General features: G+C 37.8%; 3 protein-coding genes across 6 annotated transcripts in view; 2 read left to right on the forward strand and 1 right to left on the reverse strand.

Annotated features, from left to right (window-relative positions):
• The window catches only part of LOC111600348 (transcription factor HNF-4 homolog), a 35,597-nt gene extending 26,002 nt beyond the window's left edge, over window positions 1-9,595 (forward strand). For 2 of the 3 annotated variants that reach the window (XM_023316420.2, XM_023316419.2), the window contains 6 exons: window positions 7,165-7,579; window positions 7,645-8,141; window positions 8,204-8,341; window positions 8,447-8,683; window positions 8,751-9,332; window positions 9,400-9,595. In XM_023316420.2, the coding sequence (XP_023172188.1) occupies window positions 7,165-7,579; window positions 7,645-8,141; window positions 8,204-8,341; window positions 8,447-8,683; window positions 8,751-9,332; window positions 9,400-9,446 (1,916 nt within the window). In that variant the 3' untranslated portion in view covers window positions 9,447-9,595. Of the gene's footprint in view, window positions 1-6,201; window positions 6,478-7,164; window positions 7,580-7,644; window positions 8,142-8,203; window positions 8,342-8,446; window positions 8,684-8,750; window positions 9,333-9,399 lie in introns of those variants that run through there. The other variant, XM_023316418.2, reaches the window with a different exon arrangement.
• A 710-nt stretch (window positions 9,596-10,305) lies between these two features.
• On the forward strand, window positions 10,306-16,737 carry LOC111600351 (lysosome-associated membrane glycoprotein 1). The gene is made up of 4 exons (XM_023316422.2): window positions 10,306-10,572; window positions 14,464-14,811; window positions 14,870-15,091; window positions 15,668-16,737. The coding sequence occupies exons 1-4, from the start codon at window positions 10,518-10,520 to the stop codon at window positions 16,009-16,011; spliced, it is 969 nt and encodes a 322-aa protein (XP_023172190.2). The 5' UTR covers window positions 10,306-10,517; the 3' UTR covers window positions 16,012-16,737.
• A 275-nt stretch (window positions 16,738-17,012) lies between these two features.
• The window catches only part of LOC111600419 (intraflagellar transport protein 88 homolog), a 4,687-nt gene continuing 3,531 nt past the window's right edge, over window positions 17,013-18,168 (reverse strand). The window contains exons 6-8 of one of the 2 annotated variants that reach the window (XM_023316500.2): window positions 17,379-18,168; window positions 17,219-17,316; window positions 17,013-17,132 (exon numbers count right to left, since the gene is read on the reverse strand). The exon at window positions 17,379-18,168 is cut by the window's right edge and continues 123 nt beyond it. In XM_023316500.2, coding sequence (XP_023172268.2) covers window positions 17,013-17,132; window positions 17,219-17,316; window positions 17,379-18,168 — 1,008 coding nt within the window. Of the gene's footprint in view, window positions 17,141-17,218; window positions 17,317-17,378 lie in introns of both variants that reach the window. The other variant, XM_023316501.2, reaches the window with a different exon arrangement.

The following is an 18,168-nucleotide window of genomic DNA, read 5'->3' on the forward strand; positions in this document are numbered from 1 at the left end:
CATCATCATCATCAGCAGCAGCAGCAGCAGCTTTTTATAGCGAAATTATTCATTCAGAAATAAGTCTGAAAGGTCAAGTTCTTGACAGCTTAAATCATCTAAAGAGTTTGGATTTTTAACTAGAAATTGTAGTTAGTTAGTCTCTTCATTTATAATATCATTAAGCTCTCAAGTTCTTATCATAGAGCTAGCTCAACATTTAAAAGTAATAGAGATCTTAACTTTGTATCTCATAGATACTTTCTGTATCTTTTCTTTTGCCAAGAAATGTTACTATTGTATCTCAGAGATAGCTTAAGCTGATATTTCATATCTCTCAGTTTCAGTTTTGTTATATCTCACAGATATTCAGATGTGTATCTTAAAGATTTGTGAGAAACGTACAGATAATTTCTACATTATGCTTACTCTCTTTCACGCTCTGTTTTACCTACTTATAGCTATCATAAAGATTTGTGTATCTTAAAGATTCTTTCTTTGTGTAATACACACAGTTAACTTTCCATTTCACAGATTACATTCTCTGTCTCTTAGATAGTTTTATATCTTCTAGTTTGTTTTGTATCTTACTGATTATTTTTCTGTGGCATGCGCTTGCATATCTACTCTATCTCAGAGATTCTTTAGTAGCTCATCATTACATGTTGTTTGTATTTCATAGTTACTTTTGTAGCTTTAAAAGACGTATGTGAATTACAGATAATTTTGTATCTTAAAATTTTGTCCTACCAACATTTTGTATGCTTCATCAAACGTTGTGCGCACGATATTGTTCAGCATCTCATGAAGAAGTTTGCAATTAAATGCAATTAGCTTATGTAGCTAGAGATTTGGAGATACTTTTGTATCTTAATATATTTGTATTTCAAATATTAAGTATTCAACACATAGCACCACTCAAATAAGTATATATCGTAGCTACTAGCTCTTTATTGCTTGGCTCTTAGATACTTTTATGACTTACAGATACTTTTGCATCTTTAAGTGAATTTTCACATTTTAAAATATTTTTAGTCTTTGTGTGTTAGAGTCTTTCTTATTGTTAAATAGTATTGTATCTCAAGGATGCTACGAATCTGTTAGTTAGCATTGTATCTCAAAGATTCTCCAGTCATTTTTCATCTGTCAGTTGTACAGTTACTTTTATGTTTTCATTTGTTGTTAACAGATTTTTGTGCATTTCATTCATAATTTTCATATATATAATTGTTTTTTGTTTCTTTTTTTTTTGTTCTTTTTTGTTTATTGAAATTTCTTAATGAAATTCCACCTTTCAATCGGCTCAATCAATTGGCACATGATTTATTATAACTTTAAGTACAGGCGTACTTTGCTAATTGCTAAGCTTATTGTTAACTTAATTGTGCATGTTATATGAATAAATACATATACATTTATACATAGAAATATATAATTTAATAGATTTTTTAAAACTCTACGCAATAATTTATAATTTATTCAAAAAACATTTTTAATGCCAACGCTCGTGGCTGTTCTAATGAATTTTTAAACAGTTTTATCAGCTATATAATTCGCTAGTTTTTTAGCTGCAAGCCCTTAATGCCAATTAGCTTGGCTGACCTATGTAATGGCAGGGTTGTAAAACCCTAAGCAGTTAAAAAACTATATAATAGAGAAATATCAGAATTGGTAAATTTTAAGAGGAATAATTATTTAAACAAAAGCTCAACGAATGTTGGCAATTAAGCAAGACCTGCATATTACAATGTGGCGCTGCCAGATCGAGAAAAGTCTAGGCGTGTTGCCAGTTATTGTGATAAGGAAAGAGTCGGGTCTACTTATATATATTTTTATATATATATGGAATCTTATATTGTTTTGCTAGGCATTACCTTGCAATTGGAAACGTTTTTCACTTTTCGCCTTTGTTACGCATACAAAATAAATTCGATCTTCAGCACGCAATTCCCCAATGAATCGAACAAAAGCAACAAATTATTATTTATATTTTTTTCGATATCGCGTTGAGTCACATTTTAGTTTTTTTTTGTTATAATCGCTATCAATTCATGCTACGGTTCGTGGCCATGTGCAATTTTCATTTGATTCGATTTTAAATCGAGTATTTTGCGTCGTCCACTGTCTCTTCTTCTCACCCTCTCCCTCTCTAAGTCTCTCCATCTCTCTCTGTCTCGGTCTGCTCCTCTGTGTCTCTCAGCTATCAGCGCTGGCATTAGGCACGTTATTGAAATGAAGCCGATAAGAAGCTTCCCCTAGCTGGTCTGTGTGGGTTAAGCGGGGTTACGGCAATTGGGGGCAGCAGCGGGGGCTGTTCAATAAGTTGTGCACGGATTGCACTGCTCTGAAATTACACGTTGCTCTAATGTCAGTTGTTTTCATTGTTTGAACAATAGGAAAAATGTTAAGCAATAATTTAAGCTGATGTGATGAAAGGCATTTGTTCCATTATACACATCAGTTGCAGCTGGACTTAATCATTTTAGTAATAGCTATAAATATGTATATATAAACATATATATGATGGACATTCATATTGGTTGCGTAATTCTTATTGCATTATTCTGTTCCTGCTAAGTTGATTATAAATATAAGTGTTTAACTTTGATTTATAAACTAACTTTTACATAATAAACTGAAAAAACTGTTGAAAATTGTTAATCAGATTACTTGGTCTATACGTAAAGCTGTGTATATATATACAATTGCATTAGGCGTATTACATATTCCGCAATATTTCTTGTTCATTAAATACTTGTACTTGTTTTTCGTTTGATTAACATAAATTGCATTAAACTTAGCAATTATTTTTACATCTATTTTGCAAAATATTATTACCATTAAATTTCCATCAGCGCTTAATATGTTAGAAGCTGTATATATTATATGCTACTGATTTTTTCTATAACTAAATAAATGAATAGAAAGATTAGTCGAAATAAATGTTTAAAATTTTATTATTACTCACATAGCATTCAATCTGAACAAAACTTAACAATAGAAATATCTTGAAAGTGATCTTCTGTTTATATTATGACATTTTATAGTATTCGTAGTAGTAGTAGTAGTAATAGTAGTAGTAGTAGTAATAGTAGTAGTAGTAGTAGTAATAGTAGTACTAGTAGCAATAATAGTAGTAGTGGTAGTAGTAGAAGTACTAGTAATAGTAGTAGTACTAGTAATAGTAGTAGTAGTAGTAGTAGTAGTAGTAGTAGTAATAGTAGTAGTAGTAGTAATAGTAGTAGTAGTAATAGTAGTAGTAGTAGTAGTAATAGTAGTACTAGTAGCAATAATAGTAGTAGTGGTAGTAGTAGAAGTACTAGTAATAGTAGTAGTACTAGTAATAGTAGTAGTATTAATAATACTAGTAGTACCAGTAATAGCAGTAGAAGCCGTATTAATAGTATCACGAGTATTAGTACTACCATTAGTAGCAATCATATTAGTAGTAAATGTAAATTTCTTAATGTATAATAAAATCTTTTTTATCTGTTTTTTTTTTCTATTAAAGAAAACTTTCAGTTTATCTGATATGACAAATAACATATGTTATCAGCATAAAATTCTATAAGATATGATATGTTACTTGAAACGATTATCAGTGAGCATTGAGTAATATAACGACATTATAAACGCTGGCATTGCTTTGCCATTCAAGTAGAAATATATAGAAATATATATACTATATACATATAATCGTACACGTACACTCGTGTAAGTTTCCAAACATCATTCATTTAAACGCGATACAACAAAAATATTTTTATTGTTTTGTTTAATTCGTGAATAAAGGAAATTATGTTGTGCCTAATGACATTATAATTTAAATAATTTTTAATGGAATATATACTACTTTACCTGTACCTCGTGATGTTTTAAAAGTTAAAAAACATATATATATGTTTATAAATATATATTTATGTATAAGAAGCATGAAAAAATAAATTAGCTAAAAATAACATGAAAATTGCGTAGTTCGTGCAAAGTTTGTTTTCTTCAGATAGAAACCAAAAATAAATATAGTATTCAAATATAGTATTCACCTCTTGAGAAATCAAAGAAAAATCTATATCTGGGCATAGACATGTGCCAATATATTAGAATTTGACACAGATGCATACACAGTTATTAATGAATACCCGAAAATATGGATAATTAATTATTTTCTATAATTTCATTATTTATCTGCTTAACTCTATTAATATCGCTTACAAGCCGTCCTCATAAATCAACATCTCTCTCACATTATTGAAAAAATGAATATACTGCGAATAAAATACTGTGAAAAGTCAATATAAAATGTTGCAATGAACGACTAGCTAATACCTTGCCATAATTTATATATTATAAGAAAAAAGCTAAATTGAATTTTTTTCAAATTTAACAAACAAAACAGTAATAAAAATCTAAACACCCAGACATAAATTCCAAAAAATTAGAAACAAACGCACACGCGCCTCACATTTATCTATATACATATACTTTCTCTATACATACACACATGTATTTATGTATATAGTGGCGTCGTTTTTATAGTGTATTTCGGGGGCTCGACCCGCACAGTTGTATAAGTAAATAAAAATTGAACAGGCTCTAGAGCTCTATGTAGTCATAGATACATGCTTTGCACATCCGCTTCGTTATTATTAAAGCTCGACAACAACAACAACAGCGGTAAATACAGTGCGTATTACTTGTTGCCCTTATCAGTGGTATACGAATGAAATATTTTTTATGTTTTGGCCATAAAAATATTTTTTGGCGCAGAAAAATGCAAGAAAAAAACTAATGCTGAAAACAAAGACGAAAATGCAATGAACATTCTTAATCTCCGATTACGAATCGATATACCCAAACAACAAAAACAACAACAACAAGAAACTAAGAAGAAAACAACAACATTTAGCTTTGCGAAACTAACGGTGACTCGGCACGTCAGAAAAAATATTGAACTCTAACGATGACGCTGCACAAATTCATACGCTCCACTGATTCGCTAGCTAGAGAATTGACAAACAGCGAATTGGCGAACTCTCGCAGCGACAACGGCAGACACGGCGAACAAGCGAGTTTTATAGCAAGACTCAAGTAAATTATAGCGCTATAATAAAACTTTTGGATAAAGCGCAAAACAAAGAGAAAAATATGATCATAGCCCAAACATGTTATCGTCGTTGTTGTTGTTGACTTTTCTCTTTCTTGCTACTCTCTACCTTCTTCTACTTCTGCTTATAGAGTTATTTTTATACACTTGTTTGTGGGTGGCTAGATTGGTTCTCGTGAGGCGTGAAAAGCGAGTGTTAATTGAAGGTGTCTGTGTCGAATGATGTAATTAATGTCTGCGAATATGTTGAACTAAAGTGTTAAATTGTATATTTAGTAATTACCGAATGTATATTAGATAAAATAAGGTGCTAATAAGTAGAAATTGTTGAATCATAGCAGTAAATCTATCAATTTAAATTTTACTATTGATAATTAAACCTTTTAATCCTATGGCTAACAGAATAAAATTAACAAGTGTTTTTATTAATATTATTTATAATTGGTTTTATTTTTGTCATATTTCTGATTTATTTAAATTCATTAAGCTAATTTTACAGACAAGCCAATAATTTATTCATTTTATAATTTTCGCTAGATTTCTTTATAAATATTTTTTATATATATTTTTTCTTAATATTCTACAGTTCTCAATGCATACATTAAAATAATAGGCGATGTCTTGTTTTTGTTTTAATTATAGCAGCTTTTCTTTGTGTTGTTCGGGTCTGTTTTTCTGTGTCTATCTCGTGCCTTTACACTCTCAAACACACGTACTCGCTCGCCAACACAAACACGCATACATATAAAGAATGCTCAATTTAAAGCCGGCTTTTTTTATTTATTTATTTGTTTATGTGCTCGGCTTCTCGCTTGCGTTTGCTTACGATGTCTTCAAAATTAATGCCTTTACTAGTGTATGTGTCAGCGTATAATTATTTCTCTTCTCTTTATACATGCATTCGTTTACGCTCCAAGTCTGGTTTGTGCTCTCCCAGAGAGCGCCACACAGCGACAAAAATATGTACATATGCAAACACAGTGAATTGATTTAAGCGTCGATTAACGCATACAGTGATACGCACACGAATAGAGACTCAGAGCGAAAGCCGCGACAACATACGATATGGATATGGGGCAGCGGCAACGGCAGCAAGCGCAGCAGAGGCTTGGCATCTGTTTGAATGGTCAGCCAACAATCGCGCGCTCAGTGAAAAATGTTGTGTCGTCTCGTCTCTCGTCTCAGTAGCACTAAAATGGTGCGCAAGTCGGATAGAGTTAAAATTCCTACTAGTCGCGATATAGGCAGCATTCTGTTGCGTGGCAAAACCAAAGGCGATGCCAGTGGTGGACGTGTCAGTGATGGGGAGGCGGCAATAGTTAGGCGACAGCGCCAAATTCAGCAGCGACGTCGACGACGGGACAACAGCGCCAGCAATACAGCCTCAAGTGATGGTGTGTGTGTGTTAATTTTATGCTATAGTGTTTATAGTGTCTACTTTTTCTGTTCTTATTAGTTACAATTTTAAAGGAATATTTATGTTTATTTTTGACTGCTTACAAAGTTCAAGATCAGTGTTATTCAAACTGCACCAATCGCATATTGAATTTTACGTATGCACAGAGAACTGCAGCTTAAATAAACAGTAAACTCTTTTTCGAGCCCTTAAACTGTAAAGCAGTGCTGATCAGCTGCGTGGGCAAGCAGCGCCTATACAACTGTTGTTATTGTGCTGCAGTGCAATCATTTGAAGCTTAAATATTTATTATTATTAAAAATTTGATGCTTTTTGCAAAAAAAGTTAATTAGTATATATATATATACACTCGTAATTTTATTGCGCAAGACTGTAGCTCAACAGGCATGTGTCTAATGCTTTTTAAACTGCGCACTCGCCTATTGCGCTTTAGGCATGCACTGACACAGTATGACTCAAACTGTGAGCTATTCGAGAGCTGCTCAAACTATGGGAGAGTGCTGCTGTTGGCTAAACTGTGGAGGAAAACAGAGTTATATAAATAATGTGAATTACTTTGCATAAAATATTAAAAGAATAGCTATTACATTTTTCTGTACATACATACATATCTATATATATATTTGATTTATAATGTCAATTGCCTTCTCTCTCTCGCACACAGAATCGGCCGAAAGTCAAATAATGCATGCAGATGCTCTGCCTATTGGGCATCCTGCTGGCTCACCCATTGGCCATGCGCTGAGTCCCAATGTCGTTGGCCTCGGCCTTAGCAATAGCAGCAATCAGAGCAGCGAGAATTTCACTCTCTGCAATGGCAACAGCAATGCCAGCAACAACAACAACAACAACATCATGTACTCACCGAACAACAACAACAGCAGTGGCAGCGGCAGCCAGCAGCAGCAGCAACAGCAGCAGCAACAACAGCAACAACAGCAGCAACAGCAACAGTCGCCGACAGTTTGTGCAATTTGTGGAGATCGGGCGACGGGCAAGCACTATGGCGCCTCCAGCTGTGATGGCTGCAAAGGCTTCTTCAGGCGCAGCGTTCGCAAAAATCATCAGTATACCTGCAGGTGAGTGCAACCAGATGATGACTAGCCCAAGACGCTCTTAAAGCCAACTGTCTCGCATTCGTCAGATTCGCGCGCAACTGTGTTGTGGACAAGGATAAGCGCAATCAGTGTCGCTATTGCCGCTTGCGCAAGTGCTTCAAGGCGGGCATGAAGAAGGAGGCAGTGCAGAACGAACGCGATCGCATTAGTTGCCGTCGCACCTCCAATGATGATCCGAATCCAGGCAATGGACTATCGGTTGTGTCGCTCGTCAAGGCGGAGAACGAATCGCGACAATCGAAAGCGGGCGCCGCCATGGAGCCCAACATCAATGAGGATCTCTCGACCAAACAGTTTGCCAGCATCAACGATGTCTGCGAGTCAATGAAACAGCAGCTGCTCACCCTAGTCGAGTGGGCCAAACAGATACCGGCCTTCAATGATCTACAGCTGGACGATCAAGTCGCTCTACTCCGCGCCCATGCTGGTGAGCACTTGCTGCTTGGTCTCTCGCGCCGCTCTATGCATCTGAAGGATGTGCTGCTGCTCAGCAACAACTGTGTCATCACCAGGCATTGTCCAGGTGAGTTGTTACTAGCTAGACAACTTGTTTGTTATGTCTCTCAAGCTCTGCATCCATTTCAGATCCACATGTCTCGCCCAATTTGGACATTTCACGCATTGGAGCACGCATCATTGATGAACTCGTGGTTGTGATGAAAGACGTGGGGATCGACGATACCGAATTCGCCTGCATTAAGGCATTGGTCTTCTTTGATCCCAGTAAGTGCAGCAGTTAACGACATCGAGTTGCTATAGATTTCAATATAAAGCTACGAGCATGCAGCAGAGGCAATTTATCAAATCTCTTTTCTCTTTTCATTTTAGATGCCAAGGGTCTCAATGAGCCGAATCGCATCAAGTCCTTGCGCCATCAGATACTCAACAATCTGGAGGATTACATCTCGGACAGGCAATACGAGTCTCGTGGTCGATTTGGCGAGATTCTGCTCATTCTGCCGGTGCTGCAGTCAATTACCTGGCAGATGATTGAACAAATCCAATTTGCCAAAATCTTTGGCGTCGCGCACATCGATTCGCTGCTGCAGGAGATGCTGCTAGGCGGTAAGTGGAAGCGCGCTATGCAACTTGGACATCTATTTAATCTGTATCCTTTGCTGCTCGCACACAGGTGAACTGGCAGACAATTCGTTGCCCTTGTCGCCGCCCAATCAGTCCAACGATTACCAGAGTCCAACGCATGGCGGCAATTTGGATGGCAGTCAGGTTAGCTCTACCCTGGACACGCTGGCATCGGCGAGTAGCGGTACGCATGGCCTGGATCTGGATGTGCAACAGATACAGGCGCTCATCGAGGCTAACAATGCGGAGGATACGTTACGTGCCTATACAAATAACAATGCTGCTGCCGTCGCTGCCGTTGTTGCTGCCACTCCCTCGTCTGCCGTAACGCCTCCATTGAGCAGCGCCGCCTGCAGTCCGAAATCGCAAGAGAATGCCTACATGGATGCGGCGGCATCACGTCAATACAATGTCCAGCACAAGAGTCAGCTAATGCACAGTCCACAGCGAGTGCATCCCTACCAAAGAGTGGCCACATCGCCGGTCGATGCCGGCCTCGGAATGCGCAATCCGGCGGACATCACGCTCAACGAATACAATCGCAGCGAGGACAACAGTGCCGACGAGCTGTTGCGTCGCACGCCCCTCAAAATACGTGTGCCCGAAATGATGGCGCCCAGCTATGTGATGGGTGCGTATACCCTATATCTGTAGATATTTAATTTGGAGACTTATTTGAATCTTTTCTTGATTTGCAGAGCCATGTCGCATGACGCTTAAACAGGAGCCCGAAACGGGCTATTAACTGGTGCAATAATCTAAGTGACATACATACACACACACTACCCTTCCTTATGATACCCCACCACACTCTACCCTATTCTACTCTACCTCCTCTACAGGCCCCCTCTTGCTAGCTGCTAAGTGCTATACAACAAAAACAAAAACAAAAACTTACTTAATTGTTATTGACTTGAACTTTTTGATACAGTTTTTTTATTAGAGTCTAAGTAGGTATTTTGGAAATTGTTGCTTAATTTGTAAAACACGCAATTGCAATCTATTTTATATTTTTATTCAAAGGATTTGCTCAAAAACTTTAAAGTAAACTGTTTGTTGGTTATCTATAGATATATTATACATATTATGCAGACATATGTATATAAATACATATATGCAATACTTTGTTTTAGGCTAGGGTGTTGTTTAGTAATATGAAATATATGATTACGTTTAATCAGTAGTTGATGAAAGTTGAAGAACTATTTTTATATGAAAAAATATATATATAATTATATAAATACTGTATGTATAAAATACAAGTTAATTTAAAATGGCTGAGTGAATAAAAACAAACATAAGAAATGTATTGTAAAAAAATTAAATAATCGTTTCTTTATTATTTTTATAATGTTGCAGGCTGTTAAACAATACAATGAATTCCAAATAAGACACGATTTGATTTGAATTTGGCGCGCATGTTAACGCAATTTTGACAGCGTCGCAACTAACACTTATTTCGATATATATCGCAAAGGAAGAAACACATTGTGTCGATGTAAGATACTTGTTAATATTATCGATGAAAATTCATCGATACATAAACCTCTAGCGATGATATGAAATAGTACTCACAGCTGACGAAAGGCCCAGCACTATTATTTAATGTCATTTCATTTTTCGTTGTGCGCAATAAAGTTAGCAGCTAGCAGATCAAAGAAAACGATTATATGCGAAAGCAGGAAGACCAGCTTGGATAAAAAAAAGCTAGTGAAGTCTGTTAATACATTTTTGCCAATATATTAACATTGAAAAAGAAAAGTTAAATCAAATACGCACTGCAAAACTCGACAGCTAGACGAACAGCAGATTCAATATGTTCGGGCATAAGCTTATAGTATGCACGACTTTGCTCCTGTTGAGCAGCTCTGGTGAGTAAAGCTAAAACTAACCCCATACCGCGTAACGCCCGCAAAAAAACTGCAACTCTTTGTTCAATTTACTTTGCTTGTTCATCGCAATTTAATTTCTGTTGTTTTTCTCTTGCTGTTTCGCCTATTGGCATCCCGCTTGCACGCACGTAACCCGTTTGACGGGCTGATGGATGTGTTTCTATTTTTTTGTGGTTTTATCTACAAGGGCTGTTGGAAAACAACACAAAATCGCATGTAGAATAATTAATACGTATTAAACACATTTACGTGAGTATGTCAGTGTGTGTGTCTGCAGCACATTGACATTTATCTGGCTTGTGACACTTTTCTCGTGGTTGTCGTTGGTGCAGTGTAGGACAAAGTGCTAAAGTAGAATCTAAGAAGTCTAACAAGATGGTGGCTTAGTACCGCTGCAACATAAAGTACGAACAAAAAGGCGAAGCAAATGCAAGCGGTTTCTTTAGCTCTGACTCCAGTTACGCATACATGCGTTATTGTTACTGATGCATATATGCATATGTTTGTTTGTATTGTATGCTGCGCTTATCTAACCGACAAGAACAACGTTCTACCTGCATAGAGCATGAGAAACGGCAACGGGCAGATAAAACAATTTGCTTTCCTATTTCTCTCTATCTCTCTTTCGGCTTCTTCAGCCGGCAGCAGCAGCAGCCCCCGCATTGCATATGTACGTTCGTTTGTATGTAAGTGTGTAGCAGAATGCAGGCATATTCAATTTCTCACTGTTGCCTGCTTCTCCGCTTTTGCTCTTTGGCTACACTTTGCCGTCTTCTTTTGTTGAGCCTGACATCAACAATTTAATTATATTTGATTCACAACAACGCTTAAGTTGTTTATTTATTTAACTTGCTTGTTGTTTGCCTTAGGCATAACCGCCCCCTCACATACACGTATATATCCCCTTTATCAGTAAGCACTAAATGCAGGCGTATTTGTGATATAGCAGCAGCAACAGTCGCAGAGATGTGGTAATTCCCCCTAAACTATTTGTTGAATGTTTCTAGAACAGAGCAGCTGCTGCATGTTTTTAAATATAATAGTCGTTGGCAAAATTAAATTTGTATACAAAAATAATTGCTTAAAAACGAGTTTTAAAAATTGTACAATTTGTTTTAATTTGTTCATTTGTTAACTATTTAAAAATATAAATAAAAATAAAAATAAAATAATAGATATTTAATTATACTTAAGCTTAAATTTTGTTTGCCAATTTGAGTATTGACTCCAGCAATATCTTTGCTGCGCTGCATATATCATTTTTATATATAAATTTAATCAGGCTTATACTTTCCGTTCATTAGCTGCATATGTTTATAGCTATATATTATTTATATTTGTCTAATCTAACTCTTGCAATCCTTCAACAAAGACGCAGAAAGTATACCATCTATATATATATTTACATACGACTGTATATATACATAATATATATATTCGTGTATTAGTTTCAGCTGCGGAAAAATCAAATTGTTTATTTGTGCAAAATTTTTGCTGATAAGATTTTGTCACACATACTTGAGAACTGACTCGTATAACTGTAGAATAAGCCTGATGAAGCTATAGACATATTCATACATATATTTTTGTATACATTTGAAACTGGCCCGCATAATTCGAATAGGATCGATTGTTGATATGCGTCATATAGATCGGAAAAGTAAGCGAATTTAGAGTGGAAGATATTTTGGGAAAAGTTAGCCAGATAATATGCACTATATTAGCAGATAAGAATAATTATAATATAATATAATGTTAAAGGTTTCGATTAAATATATATAATATATACAAACGAGTCTTAAAGCCCTCTATTAAGTATAAACTGAAGTAATTCCCTTTAAGCTTCTGAGTTTACAATAGAAACTCAATAATGAGAGTTCTTTCATTTGATAGCTAATACATTGATATAGATATACATAGTTTTATAGATACTTATTGGAGTTACTTTGTTGCATGCTACATATATTTCTAAGTTAAATTATTCCACTTTCTTCAAGAAGCTTAAATTATTTCCTGCCACAAATGCAATTCCTAAAACGAGAGCAAGTATTAGGAAGCATTTCCTTTGAACTTTAATTAGAGGTCTCGCATTACACATGATTTTCTAGTGTTGCATGCCCATGGCAAATAAATCTTATTAGCTGGCGCAGTTTTCCTGGAATTTTCCAGTTACGCCTGAAAATTGTATTGAAGGTTTGTCTCTCTGTCCGTTGTCTGTTTCGAAAGGGGTTTGGTTGTCTGGTTATTTGCTGTTTGCTGCTGCTTAACTTGCATTTAAAGGTCATCTCTGCAGTCGTGTTACAATGGCATTGAACTAGAACGATGGGCGTGCCAAGTGGGGGCGGTACGGGGCGTAACGTGTTACCTGTGTGTCTTGAAAGTGGCAACTATAAGTACCTTAGCTTTTTACTACAAATATATGAATATAATATAATTAAGCTGCGTTGAGTCATTAACTAAATGGAAGAAAAATATGTGTATATATAATATATATGCAAATACAGATATAGATACTTTTTAAAGCTTGCAAAATTGTTGTTGACGAACTGTAAACTCAACTTTTATAGATAAAAACAAAGAGGATTGAAAATAAAAACAAGCTATAATTGAGATACGCTGTTCGGGTAACGAAAGCGAGAGTATAAGATAAATCACAAACTATCTATACAACTCCAGAAGTAGAGCATTGGACAGTCAGTTCGAGCCGTTCTCAACTTTATTTATTTACAATTCTGCGACGTTTAATCGCCAAGTTAAACGGAAATAAAGTGACGCACATGAAGTAGGGAGTATATGGAGAGTATCTATAGGTCTATCAGTAGCAACTGTCGCTGAATAAACCCTTTGTGCGTGGCGAGTGCAAAGGTTTAATTGAAAGCCTTCAAACACTCCACAAATCTATGTCACTTGCAACAGACACGCCCACAAGTATAGACAGCCGTCCTGCCCCTCGCCCCCACAGCCGTTGGCCAACGCATGTACTTTCTGGCTGTTTGGTTATCAGTTGGCGACTGTGCAAATATTTATATTATTCATCAATGTGACTCAGACAGAGCTCTGAAAACTAAGAGGGCCGACGCAACAATATAATGAAATACAAAGCGCTCGACTAAAATTTTGTTATTCATTGAAACATGATAATTATATTAAAGTCGACTCTTGATTCTACATGAAGTGGACGAATGGATGCCTGAATAGAAAGCGCTGTAAATGCTTTGTGGTCGTGAATGATATATTTATAATATAAATGTATAAATATATATATGCACATATATATTTCTTAATTGAATTATACGTTTAGTATATATGAAAGGTAACTCGGCATTTATATACGTTCGTTATATATCGTATGTAGGTGAAGAGCTGGAGGTACGGGTAGAGATAGAGAGGGAGACTCTGAATACATAGTATTTATGGGCATATGAGTTTACCTTTATTTATTGCCTAGCAAATATATAATGTATACTGATATTACTTGGATTTTGAATTTTACACTTTCAGTAATAAGTATTGCCTGCCTAGTCTAGTTTGCTATGTCGAACTTTCCCCAATTTCTTTAAAGAAAGGAAGGATTTACTCTACATATGTATAGCTTATATGGTCTTCCGCCTATCTCATTCCGTAACTGCTTCAACAAACGAAGAATACAAATGAAAGCCAATCGAATTGAACAGCTCTGCCATATTTTCTTAAAAACGTGGCTTAAAGACTTGGCAAAGGTTTAATGACCTGTTAACAACTGATAAATGCAGCGCATATCGTTTATTTACACATCAAATAATAAGGAAGACCCACGCAGACACACACAGATAACACTTTTTAAAGACACAATTGTTTATTAACGCACACCTTTATTTTCATCTCTTGCAGTTTACTCGCAGTCGCTGGGGGTGAGCTTGAAAAATGCCGACTTTCCCGATCAGGAAAAGCCGTTAACATCGAGCAGCAGCAGCTCGACTTCGACAACCTCAACCACGGCTAAACCGCCCATAACCAGCAGCTCGAGCACCACTTCAACAACGTCGACAACAACAACAACAACTAGCACTGCGGCCCCAACAACCAGCACTGTGGCACCAAGTACCTCGACACCTGCGCCCGTGCCAACCACTACACGCAAGCCACAACCGTATCCAGAACCAACTGCCGGCTCATGGAACTGCTCCTGCATTATGCTCACCATGGCAGCTCAGCTCAACTTTACCTACGAGACAAAGAGTGAGTTCTAGTCTCTCTCAAGTCCTCCAATCACATTATTAACTTTAACTCTTTGTAGGCGGCAACATGTCCAACGCCCTGTTCAACGTGCCCAGCACTGCTAAATTGGATCATTGCTTGTGCGATAGCCAGGTCACGCAGTTCATGCAGCTGAATTGGGGTTCAGTTGACTCGCAGGAATCGTTGGTGCTGCAACTGGAGAACAAGAATAAGTCCGTTTCACTTACTTCCATCAAAGTGGTCTTGCCGCTATCCGCTGCAGATTTCCCCGATGCTAAGGGTAAGTGCTTAGAGAGTAAGAATCGTTTGCATCGCTGGGCACAGTTATTGGCAGTTGCCTTCATCTGGATAAATTTAAAATGGATTTTCCTTGAAATTTTATCTTGAAAAAATAGGCTAAATGTGTGTAGGATCCAGAGTAGAGTCCTGTTTATACTTTGATAGAAATTTGTGCAGAAAACTAGGAATAATGCCTACCTTAGGCGTGGGTTATATACATATTTATGTATAACAGATTATCTTATCTTTTATAAAGGTTTTATATTGTTTCTAGTTATAAAAGCTGATTACAGCTAGCCATGTGCGTCTGTGTGAACACGTATTAGAGCTGTAAATGGGTCATAAAATAAACTACTGAACATATTCAGTATTTATTTGCAGATAAAGTATTCCCTTTGGTATTGATATGTTATATATGATTTATAAAATTGGTTATTCCACAAAATCTTCAAGTTATTTATTTGAACATGAATTTTGGAAAAGGAAATGTTGTTCACATAATTAGCTTGCCCAGAGCAGATGCAAATCGATCCCAATTTTATTTGTTAAGCTAATTATTGTTATCGTTATATTGCAGAGAATCAGACCATTCAGTTGATACACAACAGCCAGAACACGGACTTCAAGACGCCCGAGAAGATGTCGTACCATTGCACACGCGTCCAGAAGTTCAACATGTCGGAGACCATCAGCGGCAACGAGACCATTGGCACGATCAGTGTTGGCCATGTGCAGGTGGAGGCATTCCGCAGTGCAAATGCCACTGGCTTCTCCACGGTGCACGATTGCGACAGTTCGGAGACCTCCGATGTGGTGCCCATTGCTGTGGGCATTGCCCTCGCGGCTCTGATTCTTGTGGTCCTCATCTCGTATCTGTGTGCGCGTCGTCGTTCCACCTCTCGCGGCTACATGAGCTTCTAAGCTGGTGTAAATAAGATAGCGATAGATAAAGAGAGTTTAGCAGAGAGAGAGAGAGAGAAATGTGAGGAGTGCCCAGGCAGTTGGCAGCAGTTGTTGTTGTGTATGTGTGTGTGTGTGAGAGAGATTGAGCGAGCGAGGGGTAGTTAGTGCGTTGTAATCAAGAGAGAGTTGTAAGATTGATTTTCTAATTGGCAGAACAGACAGAGAGGGAGAGCACTAAGCGAGGGGAAATAGAAAAGGATGCAAGAAATTAGAAATTTGTAAATTTGTCAAACGGTTCTTCTAATTTTTTGATTTTGTTTTATTTTATTAATTTTTTTTGTCTAAATTACAAAGGGGAGATATTAAAATCTAAAACCAACAATTCTGTGTGTATGTGTGTGAGCGTGGCATTCTTAAACTTATCCGTAATCGTATCAAACTATCAAATTGAATCTTTTAATTACATTTTCTACGATACAAGCAACAATTATACTTCAATTTCAATTAAACGTCGAAAGGTGGGAAACGCGCGTGCGAACGTAGGGAGGGAGTAGGAAAGAAATACGATACTGTGGCAAGTAACGGTTATTACGTAAATGACAACAACAAACAGCGAAAAGAAAACCACACAACATTTTAAAAAAATACAATTATATTGATTTTAAATTATAACCGTTAATAAACAGCAACAAATTATGTATTATTTGCCGCTTTGAAGCGTAATAAACGATAAACCAAAAAAAACATTTAATTGGAATCGCTTGCGCAAGCAGTTCAACGTATCCGATTGGAATGTTGGGCTCAAGCAGTGTATACACTGCTTACTGGATGCTCACAACAGCCGCTGCGTTGAACTGCTTGCGCATTGGCGGTAATTTTTAATTCGGTTATTTGGGGGCATTTACAGTCAACACTCGGTAATTGAAAAACTTTCAATTGCAAATATTTTAAATTAGATTTTATTTATTAAAAAATAGTAAGAATGTTGCTTCTTCTACATTCTTACTCATGTAAATTTACTAAATGGGCAACAAACTGTCCGCGTTCATTTCTGCATCATCGTCCGAGTCGTTGCTCTGCTGTGCGCGATACATGCCAGTGCGAGGACGTTCGGCAGGCGGGCCCAACGGATCCACATGCTGCTTCACTGTTAAGACGTTTATTGGGATTAAGCTGGCGATGGCTTCGAGTGCAACTTACCTGAGTAGGAGCTGCCGCTTTGAACGAACTGTTCAGCACTGTAGCCACCTGATGAGCTGGACACGAGCGAAGCGGAGATGTCGCTATTCTCCTGCAAACGTTCCTCATTCGAAGGTCGCAATGCTGTAAGGGGCAGATAGCAAGAGAGATAGCAAATAGCCGTTGTCTGTGCTTGCTTTACTCACTCTTTAGGTTGCTGCTCCTGCTGCCTCGACTGGAGGTGGCCGAGGAGAGACGCTGCTGTTGGTAACGCTGTTCGTTTTGGCGCTCCTGCTGCTGCTTGTGCAGCCTGGCGTAGTCCTGGCTATAGCGCTCGTGCAGCTCGGACATACCCAGTGACTTGGTCACCTGCATCAGCGCCCGCACACAGGTGAGATTGTCGGGAAAGCGGGCATAGATCTTCTCGAACATGCCCAGATATTGCTTGGGCGGCAGATACGAATTGCGAAAGCAGCTGGCAATGCGCAGCATTAGGTTCGGATCATTGGGATCGGCGAGCACCGCACGCTCATAGTAATAGAGCGCCTTTTCCGTGGCCTGCAGCTTGATGTAGTAGGAGCCAATGGAGCTGGCTATGTTGATGTCGCTCATGTTGATGCGGTACGCCTCGTTGTAGTACTGATTGGCCTCCTGGTGATCCTGTCGCTGCTCATACATGCTGCCGACCTTCTCGAACAGACGCGAATCGACATCCGTCGCCGAGATGCCCAGCACCTGGAGGTAGGCCTGCAGGGCACCTGGCGAGCTGCTCGACTTGAAGCCCCCCGACGAGGCGCTGCTCAGCCGTCGCTCCTGCAGCTTGGCCAGCTGGTAATAGACATGACTGTGCTGCACGGAATGCGGCTGCATGAGCTGAGCCTTCAGCAGCTCAAACTGCTCCTCGGCCAGCTCAAAGTCCTGCTGCTTCAGCGCCAGCAAGCCCAAATTGTAGTTGGCCTCGAAGCTCGTCGGATCCAATTGCAGGGCGCGCTGCAA

The sequence above is a fragment of the Drosophila hydei genome, unplaced genomic scaffold (genome assembly GCF_003285905.1).
Source record: "Drosophila hydei strain 15085-1641.00,03,60 unplaced genomic scaffold, DhydRS2 tig00008124-arrow-arrow-pilon, whole genome shotgun sequence".
Taxonomy (NCBI): Eukaryota; Metazoa; Arthropoda; class Insecta; order Diptera; family Drosophilidae; genus Drosophila; species Drosophila hydei.